Source organism: Motacilla alba, chromosome 7 (genome assembly GCF_015832195.1).
Source record: "Motacilla alba alba isolate MOTALB_02 chromosome 7, Motacilla_alba_V1.0_pri, whole genome shotgun sequence".
In the NCBI taxonomy this organism is placed as follows: domain Eukaryota; kingdom Metazoa; phylum Chordata; class Aves; order Passeriformes; family Motacillidae; genus Motacilla; species Motacilla alba.
In genome coordinates, this window is record NC_052022.1 from 37,719,484 (window position 1) to 37,745,078 (window position 25,595).

The window sequence follows — 25,595 nt, forward strand, 5'->3', positions numbered from 1 at the left end:
ATTTTATGAGCTTAATATTCTGCCTCCATTAGGAATGCTGCCAAAAATACTTCAAAAAATGTTAAATCAAGGGAAGAGAGGATACGTTTCCTTTTGAAAAATGCTAAAATGGCATTTAGTGAGACAAAAATGAAGATAAAGCAGAGAAACGCATTTCTCTCTCCCCCTCAATTCCCACAAGCTCCCTGTGGCCTCAAGGAGGTTCCTCCAGCTTTCTGAGGCTCCTTCATGGCTCCCATCTGCCTGTCACCACCCAAAGCAGCGGTGCTCTGGCCACTTACTCTCTTTCCCTTTCTCTTTGTTTTTCAGCTGCTGCAGTTTCTGCTCTCGGTGCTGCTTCTCCAGCTCCTGCTCCTGCCGGTGCTGCTCCAACTTCCTCTGGTGCTCCAACAGCTCCTGCTGATGCTTCATGGCCAGCATCTCCTGCTGCTGCTGTGGAGAAGGGAACAGGGAAAAGCAGCAAATTAACACCATCGGCCTTCCCAGAGCCGAAGCAGAGGCTGCAGGCAGGTGACAATATCAGTGCTTTGTTTGTGGCACGAAGGACAGGCACGGGCCTCCTTTCATCTCCATCACCTGATTTTAAATAAAACCCCACGAGGGCACCCTCAGTATTATTTGTTGCACGGGGAAATTGTAGAAATTGTGGCTGCCCCATCCTTGGAAGTGTTCCAGGCCAGGCTGGATGGGGCTTGGAGCAACCTGGGTTAGTGGAAGGTGTCCCTGCCCATGGCAGAGGGTGGAACAAGATGGAATTTAATGTTCCATCTAACTCAAACCAAACAGAGATTCCATGATTAATTATAAAAAGAATTGCTCCAACAGATAAAAGAAATAATTCCCCCAACAATTTCTGCAGGAAGGATTTTCCCTGGCCCTCTCAATTCACCCATATTCATGGGAATAATCAGGAGACATGATGTCTAATTAAGGTAAATATTTGCAAAGCTTGCATCAGATGGGACATTCAAGGCTGGAAGCACCAAATGCTCCTGCCCCAGTGCAAGACCCCCCTGGGCTCCCCAAGTCCCAGCAGCTGGGAGGTGTCAGTGAAATTGAAACCTCCAGGGAAATTTGGGGTGCATCCCCCAGCCCAGAGCTCCCTGTTTGGGTGAGAGGGGATTCTCCCAGGGCAGAGCTCCCTGTCTGGGTGCAGAGGGGATTCTCCCAGGGCAGAGCTCCCTGTCTGGGTGCAGAGGGGATTCTCCCAGCCCAGAGCTCCCTGTTTGGGTGCAGAGGGGATTCTCCCAGGGCAGAGCTCCCTGTTTGGGTGCAGAGGGGATTCTCCCAGGGCAGAGCTCCCTGTTTGGGTGCAGAGGGGATTCTCCCAGCCCAGAGCTCCCTGTCTGGGTGCAGAGGGGATTCTCCCAGGGCAGAGCTCCCTGTTTGGGTGCAGAGGGGATTCTCCCAGGGCAGAGCTCCCTGTTTGGGTGCAGAGGGGATTCTCCCAGCCCAGAGCTCCCTGTCTGGGTGCAGAGGGGATTCTCCCAGGGCAGAGTTCCCTGTCTGGGATCAGAGGGGATTCTCCCAGGGCAGAGCTCCCTGTCTGGGTGCAGAGGGGATTCTCCCAGGGCAGAGTTCCCTGTTTGGGTGCAGAGGGGATTCTCCCAGGGCAGAGCTCCCTGTTTGGGTGCAGAGGGGATTCTCCCAGGGCAGAGCTCCCTGTTTGGGTGCAGAGGGGATTCTCCCAGCCCAGAGCTCCCTGTTTGGGTGCAGAGGGGATTCTCCCAGCCCAGAGCTCCCTGTCTGGGTGCAGAGGGGATTCTCCCAGCCCAGAGCTCCCTGTCTGGGTGCAGAGGGGATTCTCCCAGGGCAGAGCTCCCTGTCTGGGTGCAGAGGGGATTCTCCCAGGGCAGAGTTCCCTGTTTGGGTGCAGAGGGGATTCTCCCAGCCCAGAGCTCCCTGTTTGGGTGCAGAGGGGATTCTCCCAGGGCAGAGCTCCCTGTCTGGGTGCAGAGGGGATTCTCCCAGCCCAGAGCTCCCTGTCTGGGATCAGAGGGGATTCTCCCAGCCCAGAGCTCCCTGTCTGGGTGCAGAGGGGATTCTCCCAGGGCAGAGCTCCCTGTTTGGGTGCAGAGGGGATTCTCCCAGCCCAGAGCTCCCTGTCTGGGTGCAGAGGGGATTCTCCCAGGGCAGAGCTCCCTGTTTGGGTGCAGAGGGGATTCTCCAAGGGGAGAGCTCCCTGTCTGGATGCAGAGGGGATTCCCATGGGACTGAGGGTGGCAGCTTGATGCGCTGTATGAGGGAGCACCTCGTGTCCTGTGAGGCTGTGGAAAAGCAGGTGTACAAACAGCACATCCCAGCAGCCCGCAGAGGAGCGAAGGCATCTCCGTGGGGCTAAAACTGCTTTTCTTGAAAAAGAAGAGCCAAAAGGATGATTTCCCACCTTCCAGTTTGATCTGCACCCCGCCCAGCGGGCCAGACCGGGCCAAGCGCGGGCCGGGCCAAGCGCGTGGGCCATTCCCGGGCCTCCCGCAAAGGCCTGGAATGCCGGGGCCCTGCGCAGCCCCCGGAGCCTCCGGAGCACGGCGCCCACCCCGCACTCTTTACGTTGGCAGCTTATAAACCGAGGGATTGATCGGAGCTGGCAGCCTCCGGCCTCAAAGGCCCGGCCTCTCCAGGGCTGCGCTTAATGGGGGCCTGTGCTCGGATACCACCCACCGCTCCCGCAGAACCCCCGAGGCCGAGAGGCATCGGGAGCACGGAACTGTGGAATGGTTTGGCTTGGAAGGGACCCTAAAGATCACCCCATTCCAAGCCCCTGCTGTGGGCAGGGTCCAAGCCATGGCTGTTAAGTCAGGGAATCTGCTCTCTCCAAGAACATCTCAATCCATCCTTCTCAAACCCTGCCAGCTCCTGCATACACGAGACTCCCACCCCAAAGTTTTTCCTCCTCCTTGAGCACGTTTTCCTTTTAATCCCTTTAGCTGAGATTCTTTGGGTGTCCTGTGCAGGGCCAGGAGTTTGACTTCATGATCCTTGTGAGTCTCTTCCAGCTCTGGGTATTCTAGGCTCCTTTGATTAATTTGTGGCATTGCACATTTGCACCGCCAATGCTTCAGCCATGGATGCACAATAAATACAAATAAAATCACACTATTCTATATAAAGATGGGAAAAAAAACAATCTAAGAGGTATTTACAATCTGCCTGGCTATCTACTGGAAACTCTCCATGGAGAATCCCTGCTGCTCCCTGTTCCAAGCAGGCAGGCTGTTGTAAAACACCAGCAATCCAGTTATTTTGCAGTGACTGCACCTATGCTTCCCCTCCTAATTCTATTGAATTATATGTAAACAACCAAAAATCCACACTGAAAAAAAAAAAACAACTAGAAAAGCAGGAAAAAAAATAGAGGAAACCAGCTATTTTTGTTTTCTAATTAAGCAGCAGCTTCTACTAACACGTCTCCATTTGGGGAAAGAGTCTCTTTCCCGACTTCCAACAAGTCCACCACATGGTGGGCTTTGAGAACCTCGCCATGGAAAGTATGCAAATGAACAATATTTAATGCACAATATGGTAAAACAGGTTTTGTTATTTTTATGGAATCAGGAGCCTTTTCTCTCCATCTGCAGTCTCCTAGGCTCTGCGGGCTCTGCTTCCTGCGATGGTTTACATACATTAGGCTGCTTTAGAAGGAGCTGTGCTTTCATTGACATCTGGAGTGAAACGGGAATGAAAAGCCCAATTTGTCGCTGGATGGTTTAGGGAAGTTTCATTAGGGATGTATTGTCTCCGCTCATTTTGACCCCAGTTTCCACAAAGCCTATTCTTAATATAGTTTTTCTAATGGTTTCAAAGTTGGGAAAAAAATTTAAAAAATAAAATAATGAAACCACGTCTCCGATTGCACCCATGAAGAATGAAAAGAAATTACTCTTGGTGTCTGCTGTAGCCTGAGAAAACAAAAAAAGAAAACCCATCCGGGTGTCTTCTCAGTGTTATTTCTCAACACTTACCAGGAATGTTATGGGAAGACAAAAATTTAGGCTGGAGATCAGGAAAAAGGTTCTACCCCCAGAGGATGCTGGGCACTGCCCAGGCTCCCCAGGGAACGGGCACGGGCCCAGGCTGAGAGAGCTGCAGGAGCATTTGGACACTGCTCTCAGGGATGCACAGGGTGGGATTGTTGGGGTGTCAGGAAAAACATCAGCTTCTGGTTCATTTAAAGCAATAGAGGCAAATTTGAACAGGCACTGCCCACTCAGACCCTGTGTGTTCACCACACACAGCTGGGGCAGGGGGTTTATTCCCCAAACACTGAAATTTCATTACAAAGTGATTCACCGAGGGAAGTCCCTGGATCTGAGACTAACTCAGCCCCGAGTCTGAGGAGCACTGTGTGACAGACACACACACACGCTGCATTAGGGAGCTCAGAACATCTGAATTAGGTGCTCTTGCCAAAATCAATATTTGTAAATATTCATAACTATGGGGATTCCTGCATATGTTTAATGTCACTGCTCCCACTATTTCTGAAAACTGCACAAATGTTCAACTGTACCTGCAGTTAGTGTTGCTGGTGCTCCTTTAGCATAAATTAATATTAATAAAGGTAACAGGGAGGATGCAGAGCATTTCCAGGTATTTATCAACCGTCAGCCAACCATGAGGACTCAGCCATCCAGAGGATTTTGCCACCACACTCCTCAATTGTCTTCAGTGCTCCAGCTTGTCTGCCTGGGAGGGGGACTCAGGCAGGGGGACTACCTTACCAGTAGAGAAACTACAGAGAAACCTCTTTTTAGGGGAAATGCAGCTAAAATGGTTCTCTTTAGTCTTTGCAGTGCCCTCGCAGGAAGTGTGGAGTGCTGACACCAAGATCCCATTTCCCAGAGAGAACCAGGATGGATTTCATGGAGACACATTGCATTAGGACTTCCACAACCACTCCTCCAAACGTCAAATAAGAAGACAAGCAAAGAGATCCTTCTTGCCCCCCCAGCTCTGACTGGTTCCTGGGTGTTTATAAGAGACATTTTGAATAGCAGCAATTAGTGGAAGGGAGAGCAAAATAATTGTGGAGATAAGCACAAGCCTGGGTGAACAGAAGTTGGAACACTTCTGGCTGACAGATATTCCCTGGAATGCAAAGCTGCTGTGTCCAGCTCCCAACTGCATCTCAGTCCACACCTGAGTTCAGCTCCAGCACGGGGGGATATCAGGGAAAGGTTCTTCTGCCACCTGTTCTGTCCAAATTCTACAGTTTTGGGGGTTTAAATCAGGTATTCAAAATGATCTTTGGGCTCTGTAAAAATAAAGTCAAATCGTTGGTGAGGATGAAGAAAAACTCTCCAAGAAAGTACACAACAAATCACCCCCTGAAAAACCCTTGGCTATGAGTGGAAGCAAAGCACAGGTGCTGGGATTTCTGGGAGCTGGATTTCTGGGAGCACTGCTTTGTTGGGTTGTTTCATAGTGATCCCAACGCTGGCTGGACTCCGTGCTTCATGTTCCCCCCATCCTGTTTACTGAAGTCTCGGGCTGTGGCTCCAGTTTCAGGATCTGCTCTCCTGGCTCTGTGGTGGCGTGTTTGGGATATCTCCTGGAGCACCGTGCAGAATAAATCAGCTGTACCGGGGAAACATTGTGACTTCCAGCAGCAGCCAAGACACAAAGATCTGGGAGAAGGAGCACCTTTCATCTCTTTTCTGGGACACGCATCCCACGTGCCCCCTTCCCGTCATCAGGCAGCTGACAGCCGGCTAAACCTGTGCCAGAAATTCCCATGGGCAGGGAATTTTCTGCAGGGAAACGATCCCTCCCAGGCAGCAGCTCCCTGGGCAGGAGACTGATCTCAGTCAGACACATCCTACTGAGAACGTCTGGTGCTCAGGTTTATGAGGCTAAACCATGTCCAGGACCGGGAATGATGGCAAGGTTCCCTTCACGCCAGCTCTGGCTGACAAGATCCCATGTTTTTACCTTGGCAGCTTTACATATGGATATGGAATTTTGTACCCTAGTCTCCTTCCCATGCCATTACATCTCCCAAAAGGCTGGAAGACCTCTAAGCCCTGAATACCTGCAAAGGTTCAGCAGGAGCAACCTGCTGAAAGGTACAGCACTTTTGCGTGAGCCTTTTGCTCCATGACTCCCACTCCAGCTTAACTTTTCCCTTCCTCCAGAAGCGGAATATCCAACAGCCTTCCCAGAAAGCAGCAAGCTCGGTTTGTAGTATCCGGTATATTCAGCTCCTTCTCCAATTTTCCCCTTTAAAGCTGAGGACAACCCTTTGAGTCTGCCTCTGGTGGGCTTTACCTGGTTATTGTGGAAGGGGAGGGAATCAGGAGCAGGCAGTGCCCATTCCAGCACGGATGGCAATAAGTAAATCAGAAAATTTGACTTAAACCAATCCCTGTAAACCAAAGAACCACAAAAAATCCTGTAAAGGAGGAGCCCTAGATGGTTGATGCTAATAGGAGATGAGACCTTGGTCCTTGAAGGAGCAGTTACATCCTCTGTGAACTGTTTTGGGGTGTTTTGGGTATTACCAGAATTCCACATTTCTGGACATGAATGGATCAGCAGTGGCGTACATTAACAGGTCAATATTCCTGGCATAACAACAGGATCCAGTGGGGTATTTTGTTTATTCCTGCCCTGATTCTCTGTGTTCTCTTTGATTATTTCCAATTATTTTATATGTTCAAAATTAAGATAAAATTGTAATTGAACATTCGGGAGTGGGAACTGCCAAAATATCTCTTCTGACGCCATTTACTCTGAAACTCTGAACTGACAAAAAAAATACCCGCAGTGCCCCACACATATTTTACTCCAGAAAAATCTGGAGTTCCCGTTGTGCTCCTTCAGCCAACCAACCATGGCCCATCTCAGAAGAAACCAAAAGGAAACGTTTCTTCTACCAGTTTCCAGCAGCTCTGTAAGGCCCAGAGCAGACAAATTTCCCCGGTTGAGCATTCCAGCTTCACTCCTGACACCACCAGCAGTGCTTGGAGGGGAGGAAGATGCCCGAATTATCCCAGTCTGATGCAGGACTCCTTCAACCAAGAGATGGGGTAGAAGCTGCTCCATGGATTTGTTGACAGAACCAACCCCTCCATGTGCAGGTTTGTCCTCACCGCCCTCACAAAAGATCCTGACTTTGAGGCTGAGGAAAAGTCACCACCCACCCCCTTCAAAGGGAGCAACCGCTCTGATCTTCCAAAAGTTTTCCCCAGGGTTGCTTCCATCAGAAGTTAAGTTTTGCAGGATCTAAGGTGTAAGTTTTGGAGTGGGCTCGGTGTGCCAGAAAAGCAAGGCAAGGTCACTAAGAAAGAACAGGAAGCCGTCTGGAAATAGCACGAGCTCCAAGGCGTTTGAGTAGTAACGAGGCACAAAATGTTCAGTCTAGTCTTTTACCACTGACTGTACCCAGCTGCAGCTTCCTAAGATGAATAATCCTGTCATCCCAGAATCCAGACAGAGGCGGACACCTGGTATCGCTGGGCTTTTCAAGTTCCTCTTGAAAGGGACACGGGCTGTGAGGAACGGGTGTGCTGCGAAGACCGGCAAAAAAGCGAGCGGAGGGAGCCCCTCCACACCGGCTGCTGCAGGAAGAGAGCACAGAGCAGACAGGCCCAGGAGCGGGAGCTGGGATAGCAGGGGTGGGATGGAACTTGGCCCTTCCAGAGCCCAAGGGAAGCGGGTGCTTGGCAGGAGCCATGGTGCTGCTGGCAGCATCCCTGGGGACATGGGGAAGGTGCCACAGGGCGTCAGCAAATGACAGTAACTCTAGCAGCAGAACTGAAACATGCCCAGCTTTCCCTGCTGAGCAGGAATCAACATGGAATCAACATGGAGAGGCCACCAAAAAGAAGCACTGGGCACTGTCAGAGCTATGCTGAGACCAGCCCCACTAAAAGACAATGTGATTGGAATGGGTTGGGTTGGGTTGCGTTGGATTGCGTTGAGTTAGGTTGGGAGGTACCTTAAAGATTATCCAGTTCCTCTCCCTGCCACAGGCAGGGACAGCTTCCACCACAGCCCCATCCAGCCTGGCCTTGAGCAGCTCCAGGGCTATCCTGCAGGCAAACCTGCCATTCCATGGGCAGGTGGCTCCACATGAAAGCAATGAGCAGTTTCTCCCCTCAGCATCAGCATGACAACTATCAAGTCTAGACATCTTTGGGAAAGAATTACATTTCTTTACAACACAGCAAAATCTGTCTGGAAGATTTCCTGCAAGATTTTCGCTCCCTGAAACCAAAGGAATGGCCCAGGAGTTTCACACCGTGTCTCTGAACAAGAGGCTGATCCCTTGGATGTGTTACTGTCCCTCACTCAACGCAGGAATTCATTCTGTCAATGGAAGAAGAACAATTTCAGGATCACTGCACAGCAAACATCCTCACAAAGCTCCTTTCCCTGCTGCTGCTTCCCTGCCCATCCTGTCTATGCTGGACACACAGCCCAGCACTCCCTGTGCTACAGATGCACACAGTCCTTTCTCGCTCAGACAGTGGGAAAACTGGGAACGGGATTGCACACCCACAGGTGAGGATTTCAGGCCCACAAGGAGCTGGGAGGTTCAGCTGCCTCCCTGTGCTGTTATCCCGCCACTGACGTGCGTCAGCATCCCCGAGAAGTTTCCGGCTGTGGCTGTAAAACAGCCGGAGCTGGGAAGAGCCCTGCTCCAAGCTCGGACCGAGCAGATGAACCACATTCCCCACGACGTCCTTCCCTCCCTGCTGAGCTCACAGCACCCGAGGTGCCTCTGGCCCTGCCAAAGCGCCCATCCTGCGCCTCTTGCTTCCAGCCCTTGACCAGAAGGGCAAACGGAAAAGCTTTTGGTAACTTCCAACTGATCTTGGCTGGGAATGAGTGACTCACAAAGGAAAAAATTCCCTGCCTGCTCCTCCGCAACCAAAGGTCAGGCAAAGCTCGCAGCGAGACCTGCGGAGAGGCTTTCCACCATCTCACCCGAGAGCCAGGCCCCTCATTCCATCCTTGGTTTTGTTCAGGAAGGCAGATTTGAAGGTCATAAATATTGTCCCACATCTGGTGAATGCACAGAGGAGTGGAAAATCCACCTGGCTGAAGGTGAGTGGCTACCGGAGAGACGAGCAGCCGCCAGTGCCTCCAGCCTCCGGTCTCTCCCTCGGTGCTTTCTGGAGTAAGGCCTGGGCAATCTGCAGAGCTGCTCTGCAGCTGTGAAAGAAACAGCCTGCCCTGCTCCATGCAGTGGAGCCTTCAAAAGGCTTTGCTTATTTTGCCCAAACATGTCAGCGTTTTCACAGAATCGCCAAGATCACTTTGGGTTGGGAGGGACCTTAAAGCTCAGCCCATTCCAAGCCCCTGCTGTGAGCAAGGACATCTCCCACTAGAGCAGTTTGCTCCAAGCCCTGTGCCTGCTCACTAATTTCGTCCTAATACCCCATCTAAATTTACTCTCTTTCAGTTCAAAGCCATTCCCCCTTCTCCTATCTCGCTCTCCATGCCTGTGTTTTCTCCTTACCATCCCACTCCTCCCCTGTGCCGAGCTCTGTGTCCATTATAGATCCCTTCCACAAATACTGTTTCACTCATTTCCTGGCTCTCTCCAGCTTGCACCATCCTGGGGAATCCAGCACTTTTATGTGAAGGCCAAAACACAATGTCTATAAAAGCAAGGACTGGGACACGCCGGGGAAAGGATCACATGTTCAGGCAGTCATTGCCTTCTCCTCCTGCACTAGGGTCAGATGATTAAAACTGAGCTGATGGAAGTAATTCCAAGCTCTGGAAAAAGCCAAAACTTCAGCTCTCAATAGGAAAAAGTTATCTACTGGGACAGAAAAACAGGCAATCATGCCAGCATTTTCCAGGCCAAACTTCACTCAAGTGTTCCTCACACTCCTGCTTTGTCTGGGGGATGGCATGGAGGGGTGCTTACCCCTACTTAGCTCCTGTCAAGTCAGACCAGCTCCTCTGTTCCCACCACCACCACGGCAATAAAAGAAATTAAATAACCCCAAAGCATGACTTCTCCTGTACTAGCAAAGGAGTCAACACTGGAAACAAAGGAGCTGTTTGAAAGCTTCATCTGCTGGGAGAGCTGGGGGTGCTCACCTGGAGAGGAGAAGGCTCCAAGGAGAGCTCAGAACCCCTGCCAGGGCCTAAAGGGGTTCCAGGAGAGCTGGAGAGGGACTGGGGACAAGGCATGGAGGGACAGGACACTGGGAATGGCTTCCCACTGCCAGAGGGCAGGGCTGGATGGGATATTGGGAAGGAATTGTTCCCTGGCAGGGTGGGCAGGCCCTGGCACAGGGTGCCCAGAGCAGCTGGGGCTGCCCCTGGATCCCTGGCAGTGTCCAAGGCCAGGTTGGACACTGGGGCTTGGAGCAGCCTGGGACAGTGGAAGGTGTCCCTGCCCATGGCAGGAGGTTGGAATTAAATGATCCTTAGGGTCCCACCCAACCCAAAGCTTTCAGGGATTTTATGAAATAAATGCTTTGCACTCATTGATTAAAACAGTGGACGCCAGGCTATAGGGGGAAAAGCCAAAGTAATCAACTCTAGACAGCACCACATACACAGAACAGAGTAAAATGCAGAAATTCTTCCCCCTTCATGAAGCAGTTTCCAAAGCAATTCTGGCTTTAACACTATCACAGAATCACAGAATGGTTTGGGTTGGGAGGGACCTCAAAGCTCATCCCATTCCCAACTCCTGCCATGGGGTGTTCATGCCTGTGTGCACATGGGACTAAAAAAACCCCAAAACCAAATAAATTTCTCCAAAAAGAGCTCTGCATCTTCACTCAGGACTGTTTCTATACCAAACTGCATGGCTCCAGTGCTTCACTTGCAGAAGACAAATGGGTTTTATTTGCTTTAACATCCCCACCCTGCTTTCTCCATGAGCTGGGCAGCTCCGAGTCCAAATTTAAAGTTATATATTTTAATTTTCTGGGCAAAAAAATCGCTTCCCTGCACTCTAAGCCACTGGACTTAACATAGTTGCCAGTTCTAAGAGTCACCTAAATGTGGGCTGACTCTGGCACAGAGAGACAAGCAGGATGTTTTCCCAGAGAAAATGCACCACAGTCACACACTGGGGTAGTGTGTGGGGGTTATTTTCTTTGTGAGGCATCACAGGGCTTATTTCAATGAGGTGCTGTTTGATTTTTAAAGCAACTCTGGTCCCACTGACACACTTACTACCCTCAGAGATCACCTTGCAGGCCACCCTTTGGTACAGGATTGTACCATCCCTATTTTAAGGCTCTGATTTAGCCAAGCTTTCACACAAGATGAAGAAGTTCATTACCTAATGGGCTGGATACACTGTGGCATCTCAAAATTAGAGCTCAGCTTCCTTCTTACACAGATTTTCAGCAGACTCAGTCAAAGTTTTGACATAAATGAGAGCAAATATGTTCCTATCACCAGTGCTTTGAGCTCGGCCATTAAATGAGAACGAGCCTGCCTGATTTTTCATAGACAAATAACTCCAGGCATGGACAATTACAAGGGAATAATGGAAATATTTGTCACAGGAATTCCCCATCCTTCCCCCATCCCGAGTGCTTGTGCCAGCCGTTGGCAAATGTGCAGCCACAGAAACGTGGGGACACGTAAACGCTCCATACACACACCCCGAGATGCACACACTGTGCATCCATGGATAAATATTTTCACACCCAGGCACCTCCTCGCCTCTGCCCTGGCCACAGCACAGAGGACTCACCAAGGGACAGGGGTGTTTGCTGTTAATCCAGCCTCAAACAGGGACACTTCTCACAAAGCCCAGCTCCTCTCTGTACTAAGAAGTCTGTAAATAACACCCCATCAACTTTTAATCCCATCTTCCCCACTCTGACATGCATTTTGTATTGAAATGAAAGTTATATAAGGTTGAATCGAGGTTGCTTTTTAATATTACATTAAGGCTATTTACCATGCGCAGCACTAATCCCCCTTTGAAAAAAGGAGCCTATTACCAATTCGGAAAGCTTACGTTGCCATAGCAATAGTCCAGCACTGGGAAATATTTATATAATGTCTCATGTTTTCACTTGCAACAGCCATCTTCCAGACTGGACTGCCCACTGGCCCTGCCCGGTGTTTCCTCCCTGTCCCACGCAGGGCACAGCACCTGCTTGGTGCCTACCTCCAAACAATCTGAACGTGTCCAGACCCACCTGCAGGCACTGCCCCTGCATTCCCTGTTCCTGCAGTCCCACCTCGGTCCACACTCAGTCTGCAGCTTGTGCTGATGGCAAACGTCCATCCTGCGTCACTATTCCCAAAATGTGTGACCACAGGAGCAGGTAACCTCCTGCTAGGGTCAAATCCATTGAGGCATTTTCTGTGTCCAGGGAAGGGAACAGAGCTGGGAAGGGGCTGCAGCCCCAGGAGAGGCTGAGGGAGCTGGGAAAGGGGCTCAGCCTGGAGAAAAGGAGGCTCAGGGGGGACCTTCTGGCACGCTGAGAGAAGGGTGGAGAGCAAGGGACAAGAGCCTCGAGCCATGCCAGGGAAAAGTTTAGACCGGAGACCAGGGAAAACATCTTCCCTGAAACAGTGGCCAGGTATTGGAACAGGTTCCCCAGGGCAGAGGTAGACTCACCACACCTGGTGTGCTCAGAAGTTGTGTGGGATGCAGTGCTTGGGGACCGCGATGGTGCTGCTGGGTTGACGGATGATCCTGGAATGCTTTTCCAACCTCAACAATTCCACAATCCCCTCGTCCCCAGCCACCCTTACCTTGATGTGCTCGTGCAGCTGAGCCTCATGCTGCCGAGAGAGCTGCTCGTGCTGCCGCTGGAACTCTGCGATCAGGATCTGCCTCTGGATCTGCTGCTTCTGCTTGAGGGCCAGCAGCTCCTGCTGCAGCTGCTGCTCCCGCAGCGTGGGCTCCGTCACCGGCATGGAGAACTGGTGGTCCAGCCGCAGGTCCATCGGCACCGAGCTCGGCGCCACTTGCAAGGGCAGGGCTGTGCTCACGTCAACTGCGGGGGAGAACACGAGAGCGGGGTCAGCGTGATCCTCATCCAGCAAAAGATGGAGCAACCGTGGTCTGAATCGAGAGCAGCGCCATGAAATTCACACCATTCCCTTAGGGGTAACCAAGGGCTACAGGAATTCAGGGATCAACGAGTTTTCCACCATGCACCACCTCCTACAAACCCTTGTGCTTGCTACAAAGAAAGAGCATCGTGTGTGACCCATCCATGCCTTCCAAACACACACACAGCTCCATTCCATTCATCCGGCACCACTGGAAATAAGGAGGATAAAGAGTAATCTGAGACTTCACAGAAAGGATTCATCCTGACTTGTGATGGATAAACTGATGGACTGCTGTGGTCAGAAACATGAGGCTCTCCTTTTAAGAAACTCATGGAAAAATCACAATGTGTTGCATAATAAATCCCAAACTGGTTTGGCTTGGGAGAGACCTCAAAGCCCATCCAATGCCCCCCCTGCCATGGGCAGGGACACCTTCCACTGTCCCAGGTGTCTCCAAGCCCTGTCCAGCCTGGCCTTGCACACTTCCAGGGATCCAGGGGCAGCCACAGCTGCTCTGGGCACCCTGTGCCAGGGCCTGCCCACCCTGCCAGGGAACAATTCCTTCCCAAAATCCCACCTATCCCTGGCAGTGGGAAGCCACAACCCCTTTGCAATAACATAACACAGCTTGTTTCTCCTAAAAAAAAAAAGAATTTCTGCCACCCCATGAATGACTAAAAATCTTCTGAATTCCATCTGAGTGACAGTTCTGCCTTTCACAGGTATTCTGTATTAGCAACATTTGCTCTCTCTCTGTCTCTCTCTCTATCTCCGGGGCAATCCCTCAATAACTCTGCTGAGAGCTTTGAATAAACATCATTTACAGGATAACAAAGGCTAATCCCTCAGAAACACTGAGCTTCAGCAAAACTGGAAAATAAAGGTGGGGGTTTTTTTTCTCCATATCCTCTGTCAGGACATTGTTTTTATCCATCCCAGGGAGAGAGTTTTCATAGGGTTTTTCCCAAATACTCTCATGGAGCAGAGGTCCAGGAGCATGTTCACTCCTCCCTGCACCCGCCTCAGCTAGGGAGGAGGAGGAGGAGACTTTCTTTTTTTGATGGAAACATTTTCGGCAAAAGGTCACATTACTGGAAGTGTTGCTATTTTTCAACCCACAAGCTCTTCCCTCCACTTCCCTATTGTTTTCCTTCCTGTGGCCTTTTCTCCGCTCCCCTCTCTCCCCAGCAGGACCACAGCAAGATTCCTTGCCATGGATTGATTCCCAAGCCACAGCCAGGGATTTTGGGGAGAGCAGCACACTCTGACCTAGAGATAAGCACTCAAACTCACCTTAACACAGTGTTTGAGGTCACTGGGGAGACCTCAGAGCCCCTTCCATGGCCTAAAGGGGCTCCAGGAGAGCTGGAGAGGGACTGGGGACAAGGCATGGAGGGACAGGGCAGGAGAGAATGGTTTTTAACTGATAGAGGGTGTGGCTGGATGGGATATTGGGAAGGAATTGTTCCCTGGGAGGGTGGGCAGGCCCTGGCACAGGGTGCCCAGAGCAGCTGTGGCTGCCCCTGGATCCCTGGAAGTGTCCAAGGCCAGGTTGGACATTGGGGCTTGGAGCCACCTGGGCTAGTGGAAGGCGTCCCTGACCATGGGGGACTGGATGAGCTTTAAGGTCCCTCCCAACCCAAACCATTCTGGGATCCCGTGCATTCCCCTTGTCCTGGCCGTCCAGGCCTTGTCCCTCTCCAGCTCTCCTGGAGCCCCTTCAGGCACTGGAAGGGGCTCTGAGCTCTCCCTGAGCCTCCTCTTCTCCCGGCTGAACACCCCCAACCCTCCCAAGCATGCAAAACTCAACCCAGTTTCAGACAGAAGGAACCACTTGTGATTGTGCGTTGAGATCCATTCCTCCTACTTTACTCCCCAAAAAGGAGCCTTCAGTTGCCATTCCCTGCTGGAAAACAATTCTAAGAAAACTTGACCAGTCTCCCATTTCCCATCCAATGGGAGTCATCTCCCCACAGCTGCAAGGATGAGGACCACAGTTCCCATTCAGGGCTCCAGCAGAGGCTGCGTCATCCCTGACTCTTGACTATTTCAGGCTCCAAAAATCCCCTCTTCGCCCTGCTGGGAGCCGCTGACCCCCAGAGCCCTGGCGAGCCCCAGCCAGCCCTCCCTGCTCAATGAACACAGCCCCACAACAAAAACCTGCCTGTGCTCCAGGAGTGTTTGATGGGACACTCGAAAATTGCTTTTCTAGGTCCTGCCTCCAGAACACACGAGCACAATCAGAGTCGTGACGTGAGCCGAGGCACAAAGACGACATTCAGGGCTGGCATGAGAAATGCCAAAGCCATGAATTAGGAGACAAGATCCTGATTATGAATAACAAACTATCTCACGGTCTCTCCCTGCTTTTATTTCTTCTCTGTAGGAACAGAAAACCACCAATTTTTAATTTCTCCCCCCCCCCCCCCATCCTTGGCATATAGGGAATTATTTTTTCCCTCTGGTCAAGTTAGCCTGATTTTAATTCCATGGTCATGTTACGATGATTTTTATCCTAAGTTAGAACCACTCTGCTGGTGTTTCCCTTCCCAAATAAATAAAACATGGCTGTACATCAAAGCCTGCTTGCATGCTGCACGTTAATTAAGACCTAAAGCACTTCAGTCCCCCTCAGCTGCTGATGGAGATTGGAAATCTGACATCTCGCAGCTCGTTTGTTACACGCTGAGGGGAATAACCCAAAACACAGGGAAATGGAGTGACAATCTCTGACCGGAAAGCAAAGTGAACTTTCTACAAAAAGTATTTAATCAAGGAATCACAGGATGGATTGGCTTGGAAGGAGCCTTAAAGGTCGTCCCATTCCACCCCCTGCCATGGGCAGGGACACCTTCCACTAGGCCAAGTTGCTCCAATCCCAGTGTCCAGCCTGGCCTTGGGCACTGCCAGGGATCCAGGGGCAGCCACAGCTGCTCTGGGCACCCTGTGCCAGGGCCTGCCCACCCTCACAGGGAACAATTCCTTCCCAATCTCCCATCCAGCCCTGCCCCTGGCAGTGGGAAGCCATTCCCTGTCCCTCCATGCCTTGTCCCCAGTCCCTCTCCAGCTCTCCTGGAGCCCCTTCAGGCCCTGGCAGGGGATCTGAGCTCTCCCTGGAGCCTTCTCCTCTCCAGGTGAGCACCCCCAGCTCTCCCAGCCTGGCTCCACTAGAAAAATTAAAATCATTTCACATAAAATTACATTTCACAGAAGACATTATCAGGGGACTTTGTATGTGTAGATTCTCTCACACTCCAAAATGGAAAATATCCTCTCCATAATTCCCAAGTGTTTTGGAAGGGATTAGGGGAAGGTGACACTAAACCTGTGAATACACTTTTCAATAAAACTAACAGTAATAATTGAATTTTCTTCCCCTTCTCTGATACAGCATTTTCATGCTGGTCTTTAAAGGATGGAAATACAGGTTTGAGTCCTGAAAGCACATTAAAATGTTAAATCAAAAATTTGGTATGAGATACACCAAATGAATATTTAAATTCAAACCTTGTTTCAGCATAACCTTTACTTAAGGTTAATTTAAAAAATATTCACAGAATCCCAGAACCACAGAGGGGTTTTGTTGCAAGGGACCTTAAGGACCATCACATCCCAGCCCCCTGCCATGGGCAGGGACACTTTCCACTAGACATCAAACTGAAGGTTTTTTATATCAATGCTGTTGCCAAAATTACTCTTTCCTTTCTTTTTTTTTTTTTTCCTTGACCTTATACTTTTTTTTTTTTTAATTAAATTTAAGCAGCACAGAAAACTGCCTCTCACATTTGAAATCCAACATCACCTTCAAAGGGAAAGTGCAGGAAATGCCTTCCCCAAGCTCTCCCTCCCTCCGGCACAGAGTGAGTCCCACCGAACACAAACAGCTCCTTCCCAGCTCCTCTTTCTTCAACAATTCCCTTGGAAAAGGGAAAAAAATCCCATCAACCTCCCCAAACCTGCAGCAAAACCCTGGGGAACGAGAGTCTGGTCAAGGCTGGAGGAAAAAATCAGCTCCCACTCCAGGACACATCCCACCTGCCCAGGACAGAGCAAGCCTGCGAGATTCCTGAAATCCCGAGAAAAGAGCATTCCAATCTCTTCTAGTGACTCTCCAGTCCTGGTGCCCTCCCAAATCACTGCCCTCCAGGAATGAGATGTTCCTGGTGGTTGACACTCCCCAGCCAGGGCTTTCCAGAGCCCATGGACTCAGCTTCTCCCTCTCCCATCCTTTCTGGGCCGGGGCTTTATTCCCAGCTAATGAATTTGCTTTTTAATTATTGCTGTGCCAGCCGTGCCCTCGGGCCAGGCTCTGCCAAGAGCAGCACATCAGCCTTTGGGCACCCACAAAAAGCAAACACAAAGCCAGAGGATGTGCTCAGGATCCCAAACTCTTGGCTGCTACCATCAGATCATCCCCATCCTGCTGAACCACCCAGCAGGACGCTGAGGAAACGTGTGCATGGATCTCCCCCTCTCAGCATTATTTCCAGCTCTTTCATCCCGAGGGAAAAGTGAAAAAATCATATGTTTATTCCCTGACTTCATTCCTCAGGGCTGTCCTCAGTGTCCAGCAACGGTTTAGGATTTTTAAATAGTTCCGTGTTTTGAAAGACATTTCAACACCAAGTTGCTGCTGGCAGGAATGCCTTGGGCACATGGGGAGCGTGACGCTGGCTCTGAATCCTCGAACGGCGTTCCTATAACCCATCACCCCAGTCTTCCTTCAGAATCAGCCTGGAAAGGGAGGAGAACAGCTACTGTTGACTCTGAGCACGGCCAAGGGAGCACTCGAGGTGGTTTATTCTGGCAGATGTGTGCCAGTCAAGCATCACTGGATTATTGTGAATTAAATCCATCCCCCCTCCCGGCAGTGGCTGGAGCACCGGGATCCCCTCCGCCACCTGGCCAACCCAGGGATCCTTCTCCAGAGGGGCTCCCACTCCCCAAATTGCTAAAACCCCCCGAAACACTGCGAGGCAGTGAGATCAGAGCTATAAATAGCACTGAGCTACTGCAGTATCTGACTGCAGTGCCGGGATAAAAGCAGCGGATTTTGTGGGGAAGCGGAACGAAGCCGTGGCACGGCACCCTCAGAGCTGGCTCCATCTCCAGCACAGCGCACGTCCCACACAGAAGGAGAAATTATTAGGAGAGGGGGGAAACAACACATTACCAGCTTCACTCCATCCTAAATTTTTATTCTCCAGACAAGATTGTGCCAAGTTGGACTAGAGGAGCTCCAAACTACTCCAAGAGCAGGTGGTGGGAGCAGGTCATGGCAGGGCAGCTCCCAGGACACCAACATCCTCTGGAGCACATCCTGAGCATCACATGGGGGCAGGATGAGGGCACAGTCCTGCTCCTCCGTGGATCCACACCAAATTAAAGAACTATCACAGATTTATGGAATGGCCTGGGTTGGAAGGAGCCTTAAAGATCATCTGGTTCCAAACCCCTGCTGGGTGGGATAGCAGGAGGAAACAGTTACTTTTGTTTCACTCAATTCTGACCTCTGTTATCCCATTTCCAAGGTCCAGAATCCCAGGAAGGGTATTCTGGGCTGGAATTAGCCAACAAGCCTGAGCATCACAGCCCAGCTGGAGCCAAAGGCAGGTCAGCACCCAGCAGTCCCCAGGAATTTTGGGACAGCCCAGGTGGGTGGCTGCAAAGGCAGCCTGGATCCTGTCTGGGAGCACAAGCTGGGAGTAAACAGCAGCCGAGGTTTCCTACAAGCTCCACGCACGCTGCAGCTCGGCGAGGGCTGGAGTCACTGCGTGCTCGGGGAATATTTCCTGCTCTGTGAATGGGAACCGAAATTAATCATCCCATCAGCCATGGAAACACGTTGTGAGGCAGCACTCCACAGGCGACAGATGGAGCTTTAAATGTCACTCACTCATTCATCGCAAGGAAACTTCTCCCTGATTACTATCGAGACCTGGAGACAGAATAAGGGTGCAGAGATTCTGGATTTCTACATATCCAGCTTTCCTGAGCCTAATTCCTTCCCTGAACAGACCTCATTACCATTTATTAGGAACCTACATGGAAATTTTATTCATGACGATAAGGAAGCCAAAACTTGAAGAGCAGACCACTTATCCTACTGCCTCCACCTTGGATCTAAAGCATTAAAAAATGTCTCTTCACTTGAAGAAAAAGAAAACTCACCAAGCTACATCCACTAAATACAGAAAACATCCACTAAATACAGAAAAAAATTTTCCAGTAACATTGCTCAGTGTTTGCAAGGAATCCCAGAATGGCTTGGGCTAGAATGGATCTCATTCCAACCCCTCTCACCTCAGAGCAGGACATCAGAGTTTGGAAAATTATAAACTCTCCCATGGATAAATATCCAGGGGTATTTCCTTAATGAGAATATGGAGAGTTCAAGGCCAGCACCAAAGCCTTGATGGCACAGGCGTCTCCAACAGAGATGTCTCCAACAGATGAGCCTGTGCAGGACAGAGCAGCTCCAAAGGGAGACACTCCAGTTTCTCAACCTCCTCTTCAACCATTATCCCACTTTATCTCCTTTCTGGTTTCATCAGTGACATCTCTAACAAATGAGTGTCTTGAATGGAGCCAGAGCTTTTTGTGAAATTAAAGATAATGGAATGAAAGGAGTCAGCTTGGACTATTTCTCATTTCAAACTTCACACAATTGTGGGAAACCTTTCCTGGCAGTTTCCTTTCATGGAGAGGATAAGCAAAACCCACTTGAGTTGCTACTGAAAAAGATCCTCATCTAAATAAATAATAAATAATAAAACAGGAAACTACAAAAATAAATGTATAGCTCTTCTTAAAAGGCTCGGGAAGCTGTGGCTGTCCCTGGATCCCTGGAAGTGTCCAAGGCCAGGCTGGACAGGGCTTGGAGCCACCCGGGATAGTGGAAGGTGTCCCTGCCCATGACAGGAGGTGGGACTGGATGATGTTTGAAGTTCCTTCCACCCCAAATCTTTCCAGGATTCTCTGATTCCTGGGAATGTAATTTCACCTGCCTCTTTGCTTCAGGCATTACCCAGCAACTGAACCCCTTTGATCCATCTGTCTTGCTTTCAGAACAGGAAACTTTTCCCCTCAGCAGATCCCCAGGACAAAAAGCAGAGTTGAAGGAAGCCCAGCTGCACTTCTGTAGAGACAAACCCACATGGATTTCTCACACGCTTCTCTCTAATCTCACTCTGAGCTTCCTTCAAGGGAAAATGACACTTTGGTGAAGAGAATTAAACATGGAAGAGATGGAGCAGGAGCCAGAAAGTCTCATTCTGAGATTACACATGAAAAACTTCCCATGAGGAAAAAAAAACATCCAGCTGGTTGGGTCAGGATGGGGGAGGTGAGGAATTCCCAGTGAAGGCGGGGTTAGACAAACACCTCGACATTCCCACTGGTCCTCTGGCGTTTTCCCTGAAGCCTCCCAAGGGGCGAGCTCTCCAACGGCAGGAATAAAGCCAGCTGATGAGCTGGTGGCACAGCATGGTTTGGGCTCAAAAGCCCATCCCATTCCCCCTGCCATGGGCAGGGACACCTTCCATCATCCCAGGCTGCTCCAAGCCCCAGTGTCCAACCTGCTCTTGGGCACTGCCAGGGATCCAGGGGCAGCCACAGCTGCTCTGGGCACCCTGTGCCAGGGCCTGCCCACCCTGCCAGGGAACAATTCCTTCCCAATATCAGCCTAAGGCCATTACCCTTTGCCAAAAGAGAAGGTGAAACAAAATTCTGAGGAATTTCCTGTCCCACTGTATTTCAAACAGCAAATAGATGGTTATTACTAGCAGGAGAGTGAGTTCATTTGTGTCACCAGCCAAGGGACTCCCAGCTGTCCAACAAGCCCCAAAATGTGCAACACCACCTCCTCCAGCATGACAAAAATAAAGCAGTAAAAGGAGCAGTTAAGCATCAAATTGTAATAGGAATGCTATTCCACAGCTTTTGAAAACTCTTAGATAGCTCAAAGGCTGCAGTTTTAAGTAGAAATCCAGACCGTGGTGGAAAAGAAGCCCATGCAAATGGGCAAGTAGCCCACAGCTTCCTGGAACCCCCTCTGGAAGGGCTTTACTTCCAAATAATGGATATACTCAGGTATCAGCTGCATTAGGATCAGGCTGCTTCTTGTTGTCCATTCAATACAATGAGGATGCACGTGAAAATACCAAAAAAAAAAAAGCCTTTTAAGAGAGTGTCAAACACAGGCAGTTTCCTAGAGAAATTCAAGTAACCTTGACCCATTCAAAGCCCTGGACAGCACAGAGAAATGGCACTAAAACATCTTTTTATTCTGGCAGAACAAGCAGGAGTTGCCCTGCCTGGATGCACACACCACAACACACACCTAGGCTAAGATTTCTCTTAAAAAACAGGCCTTTTTCCTTTTTTTTTTCCCCCAAGACCCAGCAGATGAACTGAACACATTAAAACCCAGAAAGCTGCTCCCCAAATCCTAAAGGATGAGGGCAGATGTTCCCTCCATTCCCCATGCCAGCAGTGATCCGTGCACGACAAGGATTCCCCACGTCACGGATGGCTTTCCTCAAAGTGAGCTTTCTCTTGGCATTTATCCCCAAACCACTGACACCAGGTGGCCTTTCAGACATGGCACAAAAACTCAGTGCTGCTTCTGCTGAAAATCTTCCCAGCCTGTGGCATTTTCCTTCAGCAGAACCAGCCAGGTGCTGCTCCTCAAACAGAGCCAGAGCCATGCAGGAATCAGCTTGAAGATGAGTTTTAACACAACACACCAGGTTAAATCCAGGTATGGTCGTAAAGAGTTTTAGATATTTCTCACAAGGAATCTCACTGGGATTCTCCATCTCTGCCCTGCTCTGGTGAGAGCCCACCTGCAGAGCTGCCCCCAGCTCTGGAACCCCCAGCATAAGAAGGATGTGAAGCTGCTGGAACAAGTCCAGAGGGTGCCAAAGGATGAGCCCCTCTGCTGTGGAGCCACGCTGGGAGAGCTGGGCATGTTCACCTGGAGAGAGGAAGGCTCCAGAGAGACCTCTGAGCCCCTTCCAGAGGTGGAGAGGGACTGGAGACAAGGCATGGAGGGACAGGACACAGGAAATGGCTTCCCACTGCCAGAAGGCAGGGATAGATGAAATTCTTGGCTGGGGGTTGTTGAGGTCCTGGCACAGGGTGCCCAGAGAAGCTGTGGCTGCCCCTGGATCCCTGGAAGTGCCCAAGACCAGGATGGACAGGGCTTGAAGCACGCTGGGATAGTGGAAGGTGTCTCTGCACACGGCAGGGGCATGGCACTGGATGAGCTTTAAGGTTCCTTCAATGCAAACCATTCTGTGATTCTCTGAATGCTGTTTTTCAACTCATTTTAAAATTGCCCTCCTAAGGAACAAACATCTCCATGAATGAACAAAGAGAATAGCTTAATTTTGTCCCTGGGAGCTTCTAGACTCAAACCTCCTGCTTCTTTTATTAAAAGCTCTGAGTTGGGTGGTCTCCTGCTAAGCATGGTAAGCAGCTTCCCAAACCACAACACACCTACACTGCATCTACTACAACCCCAGCAAGAGGGGAGCAAGTCCTCCCTCAGAAATTCTGATAAATTCTGGATTATCGTGCTTAAAAATGCCACTTCAGCTGCAAAACTTGGACCTAATACAGGGTTTAGGGATGCTGGCAAATTAAATGGTGGCTGCCTTTTTCAGTGGGAGGCTACAACTCTGCTCCAGCTACGTTCAGGCACCAAACTTCCCTGCCAAGGAGTCGACTGCAGCCTGATCCTTCCACAAAAAGAAACAGGATGCTGTGAGAAGCCCGAAGGTGAGAGACATAAAATATCTATATAAGGATGGAGCTCCTATACATACCCAAAATAACAGTGACTCACTTTTCAGAGCACTGGGAAAAGATAAAAGACTTGGGGAAGGAGCTGAAGAGGGTTCAGGGATTCAGCTGAGCGAGGCTTAGGAGGACACCACGGACAAAAGGCACTTGGAAAGCTGGGAGAAAGAGATGAAAAGGACATCCAGGCAGCAGCTGAGGAACAGCTGCAGGAGGCAAGCTGAAGAGGAAGGCTTTTAAAAGCAAGTCTAAGGAGGTTAAATCTGATTCAGTGGTATCTGGAGGCAAGCAGAGATGGCAATGGCTTATCTGCTGCCTCCCTCAAGTACTACACACCCTGGGTATTAGCAATAAATGACGGAAATGGGACATCCAGGTTTGCTTCAACATTCCTAGCCAAAACACTGTGTAAAGAAGCTCCAAAGAATACAGATAATCACTACCAGAACTTTCTGTACGTAAAACTTCTGCTTGTTACACAGCTAATCCCTTCACCACTGAGCAAACCACACCTTACATTAACTGCATTTGATTTTCAGGGCACTTAATGGAGCTCTGCACTCTGCAGGGTCGTCCCTCAGGTTTAGGAGCCCATTCCTCCAAAAGACTACAGAAACAAGTCATTCTTCCAGGGAAAGCCAGACCAGCTGAAACATTCACAGAACAGAACACCGTAAGTGAAAACACTGCTCAGAGCAGCTGTGGCTGCCCCATCTCTGGACGTGTCCAAGGTTGGACGGGGCTTGTCCCACGGACAGGGGACACCTCGCACTAGCTCAGGTTGCTGTATCCATATTTTCTACGTGAACCCCAGACTATGCATTTCCCAACGTTCCAGAAGCCCACAGGACACGAGGTCTACGAAAGCCCCTCTGCCTTCCCAGCTGATCAACCCAAGGAGCCAACATTGCTGTTCCCAAGGAGGGAACAGCATTTCCAAAATGCCATTATTACCATTTTTTTGCATATAGAAAGGTCTTGCAAAGAGATGGATTCCTGCACACGCCTGTGTCAGACCACCCCTCTTACAAGGGAGATAAGGAGCCAAAATCCAAGTGCGTTAAATCCTGCGTCAGTTTCCATCCCAAAATAAAGCTGCCTTAAATCACCACAGCCTAATCCCCCCGTGATTTCGCCTGTTTTCACTCCCATGTTTCCACTTCACAGCTGATTTGCCTCAAGTTTGCTACACTCAGGGCGGCGGCCTTGAACTGCAGAGCCTTGCCTTGGCGGGGACCGTGAGACAGCACCAGCTCCTGGCCATGCATCCCAAGCCCTGGAGATTTCATAAGGACTTCACTGTCCATGCACGAGGTGCTTGGGGTCCAGAAGTGATGCTGGAAAAATGAGGGAGCTATCAAAGCTGCAGGAGCTGGACACTGAGGGGCTGGAGCGTGTCCATGGCAGGGAACAGAGCTGGGAAGGGTCTGGAGCACCAGGAGAGGCTGAGGGAGCTGGGAAGGGGCTCAGCCTGGAGAAAAGGAGGCTCAGGGGGGACCCTGTGGCTCTGCACAGCTCCTGACAGGAGGGGACAGCCGGGGGAGTCGGGCTGTGCTCCAGGGAACAGGGACAGGAGGAGAGGGAACGGCCTCAGGCTGGGCCAAGGGAGGAATTAGGAGAACTTTCTTCGCTGAAATGGTGGTCAGGCTTTGGAATGGGCTGCCCAGGGCACTGGTGGAGCCACCACCCCTGGAAGTGTTCAAAAGCCATGTGGATGAGGCACTTGAGGACATGATTTAGCGGTGGCAGTGCTGGGGGAGCAGCTGGACTCAGAAGGTCTTTTCCAGTTTTAGTGATTCCATGATTCTGTCCTATGTGAGGATGGATCCATGAGATACTAATAGAAAGGAGGATGGTGCAGTTTTCAGAGGAAAATAACACAAGCTGTCCAGACCAGTGCTGTTGGCCACAAGACACTGAGACACATCAGCAGAGGCAGTTTCAGATAATAACTTGTTCTACAGATCCAACAGCACCAGACAAACCCAAGCAAACCAAGTCCCAAGGAAGAAGAAGTAAGAGGCTGAAGCACTTTACAGTCAGTTTGATCACCAGCGTGTTTTTAGAGGATGCAAAATTCATTCCTGACCTCACCCAAAATTTGACTTCCCCGTACGATCATCACTCTGTCAGAAATGCCATCTCGGTACTTTTCGGTGACAGTACATTTGTTTGTACTGTACATTTCTGGTGAGAAAACTTGTTATGTTTTGTAGGTCACTTGGTTTTACCATCTGCCTTGATTTCTGCTCAAGGAAAATGTTGTTTCTGAAATCCTCAGTGCCACACACGGACTGGGAGATGTCAGAACCAGTAGAAGCTTGGTTTTGTATCATCCCAGTGGAAATACAGAATACTCCCGGATAATGGGAAAAGGGTCAGCAAAAGCTTGGGGGTGGTCAGTGGGAAACCATTCCCCCTTGTCCTGTCACTCAGTGTCCTTGTAAAAAAGTCCCTCTCCAACTCTCCTGCAGGCCCAAAAGTTCAGAAATGCTCTACAATAACCTTAATAAAAAATAAAAAGGATACGAAGCTTATTAGTCACAGAAACCTGAGGTGGGAGAGATCCTTCACTGCAAGGCCTCTCCTCCCACTGCCAGCCCATCTCAGATGCCTGAAGGAGCTTTGCCACACTGACAGTGACAAAATAAAGCACTGTGACAACTAGCTGATCCTTGGGAAGGCAAACACAAAATTATTCAGTCAGGTCTTGGAATTCTATAGCGGATTTGTCCTTGTTTTGACCATAATCTCACAAGTGATGCCAGCAGCAAACCCATCTGGCGCGC

At 50.2% G+C, this 25,595-nt stretch overlaps 1 protein-coding gene across 9 annotated transcripts in view; it reads right to left on the minus strand.

The window, feature by feature from the left end:
* Positions 1–25,595, minus strand: part of HDAC4 (histone deacetylase 4) — a 176,397-nt gene that overhangs the window by 70,319 nt on the left and 80,483 nt on the right. For 7 of the 9 annotated variants that reach the window (XM_038142676.1, XM_038142677.1, XM_038142675.1 and 4 more), the window contains 2 exons: positions 12,697–12,941; positions 282–432 (listed from right to left, as the gene is read on the minus strand). In XM_038142676.1, coding sequence (XP_037998604.1) covers positions 282–432; positions 12,697–12,941 — 396 coding nt within the window. The remainder of the gene's footprint in view (positions 1–281; positions 433–12,696; positions 12,942–25,595) is intronic. The other 2 variants (XM_038142674.1, XM_038142670.1) reach the window with 1 other exon arrangement.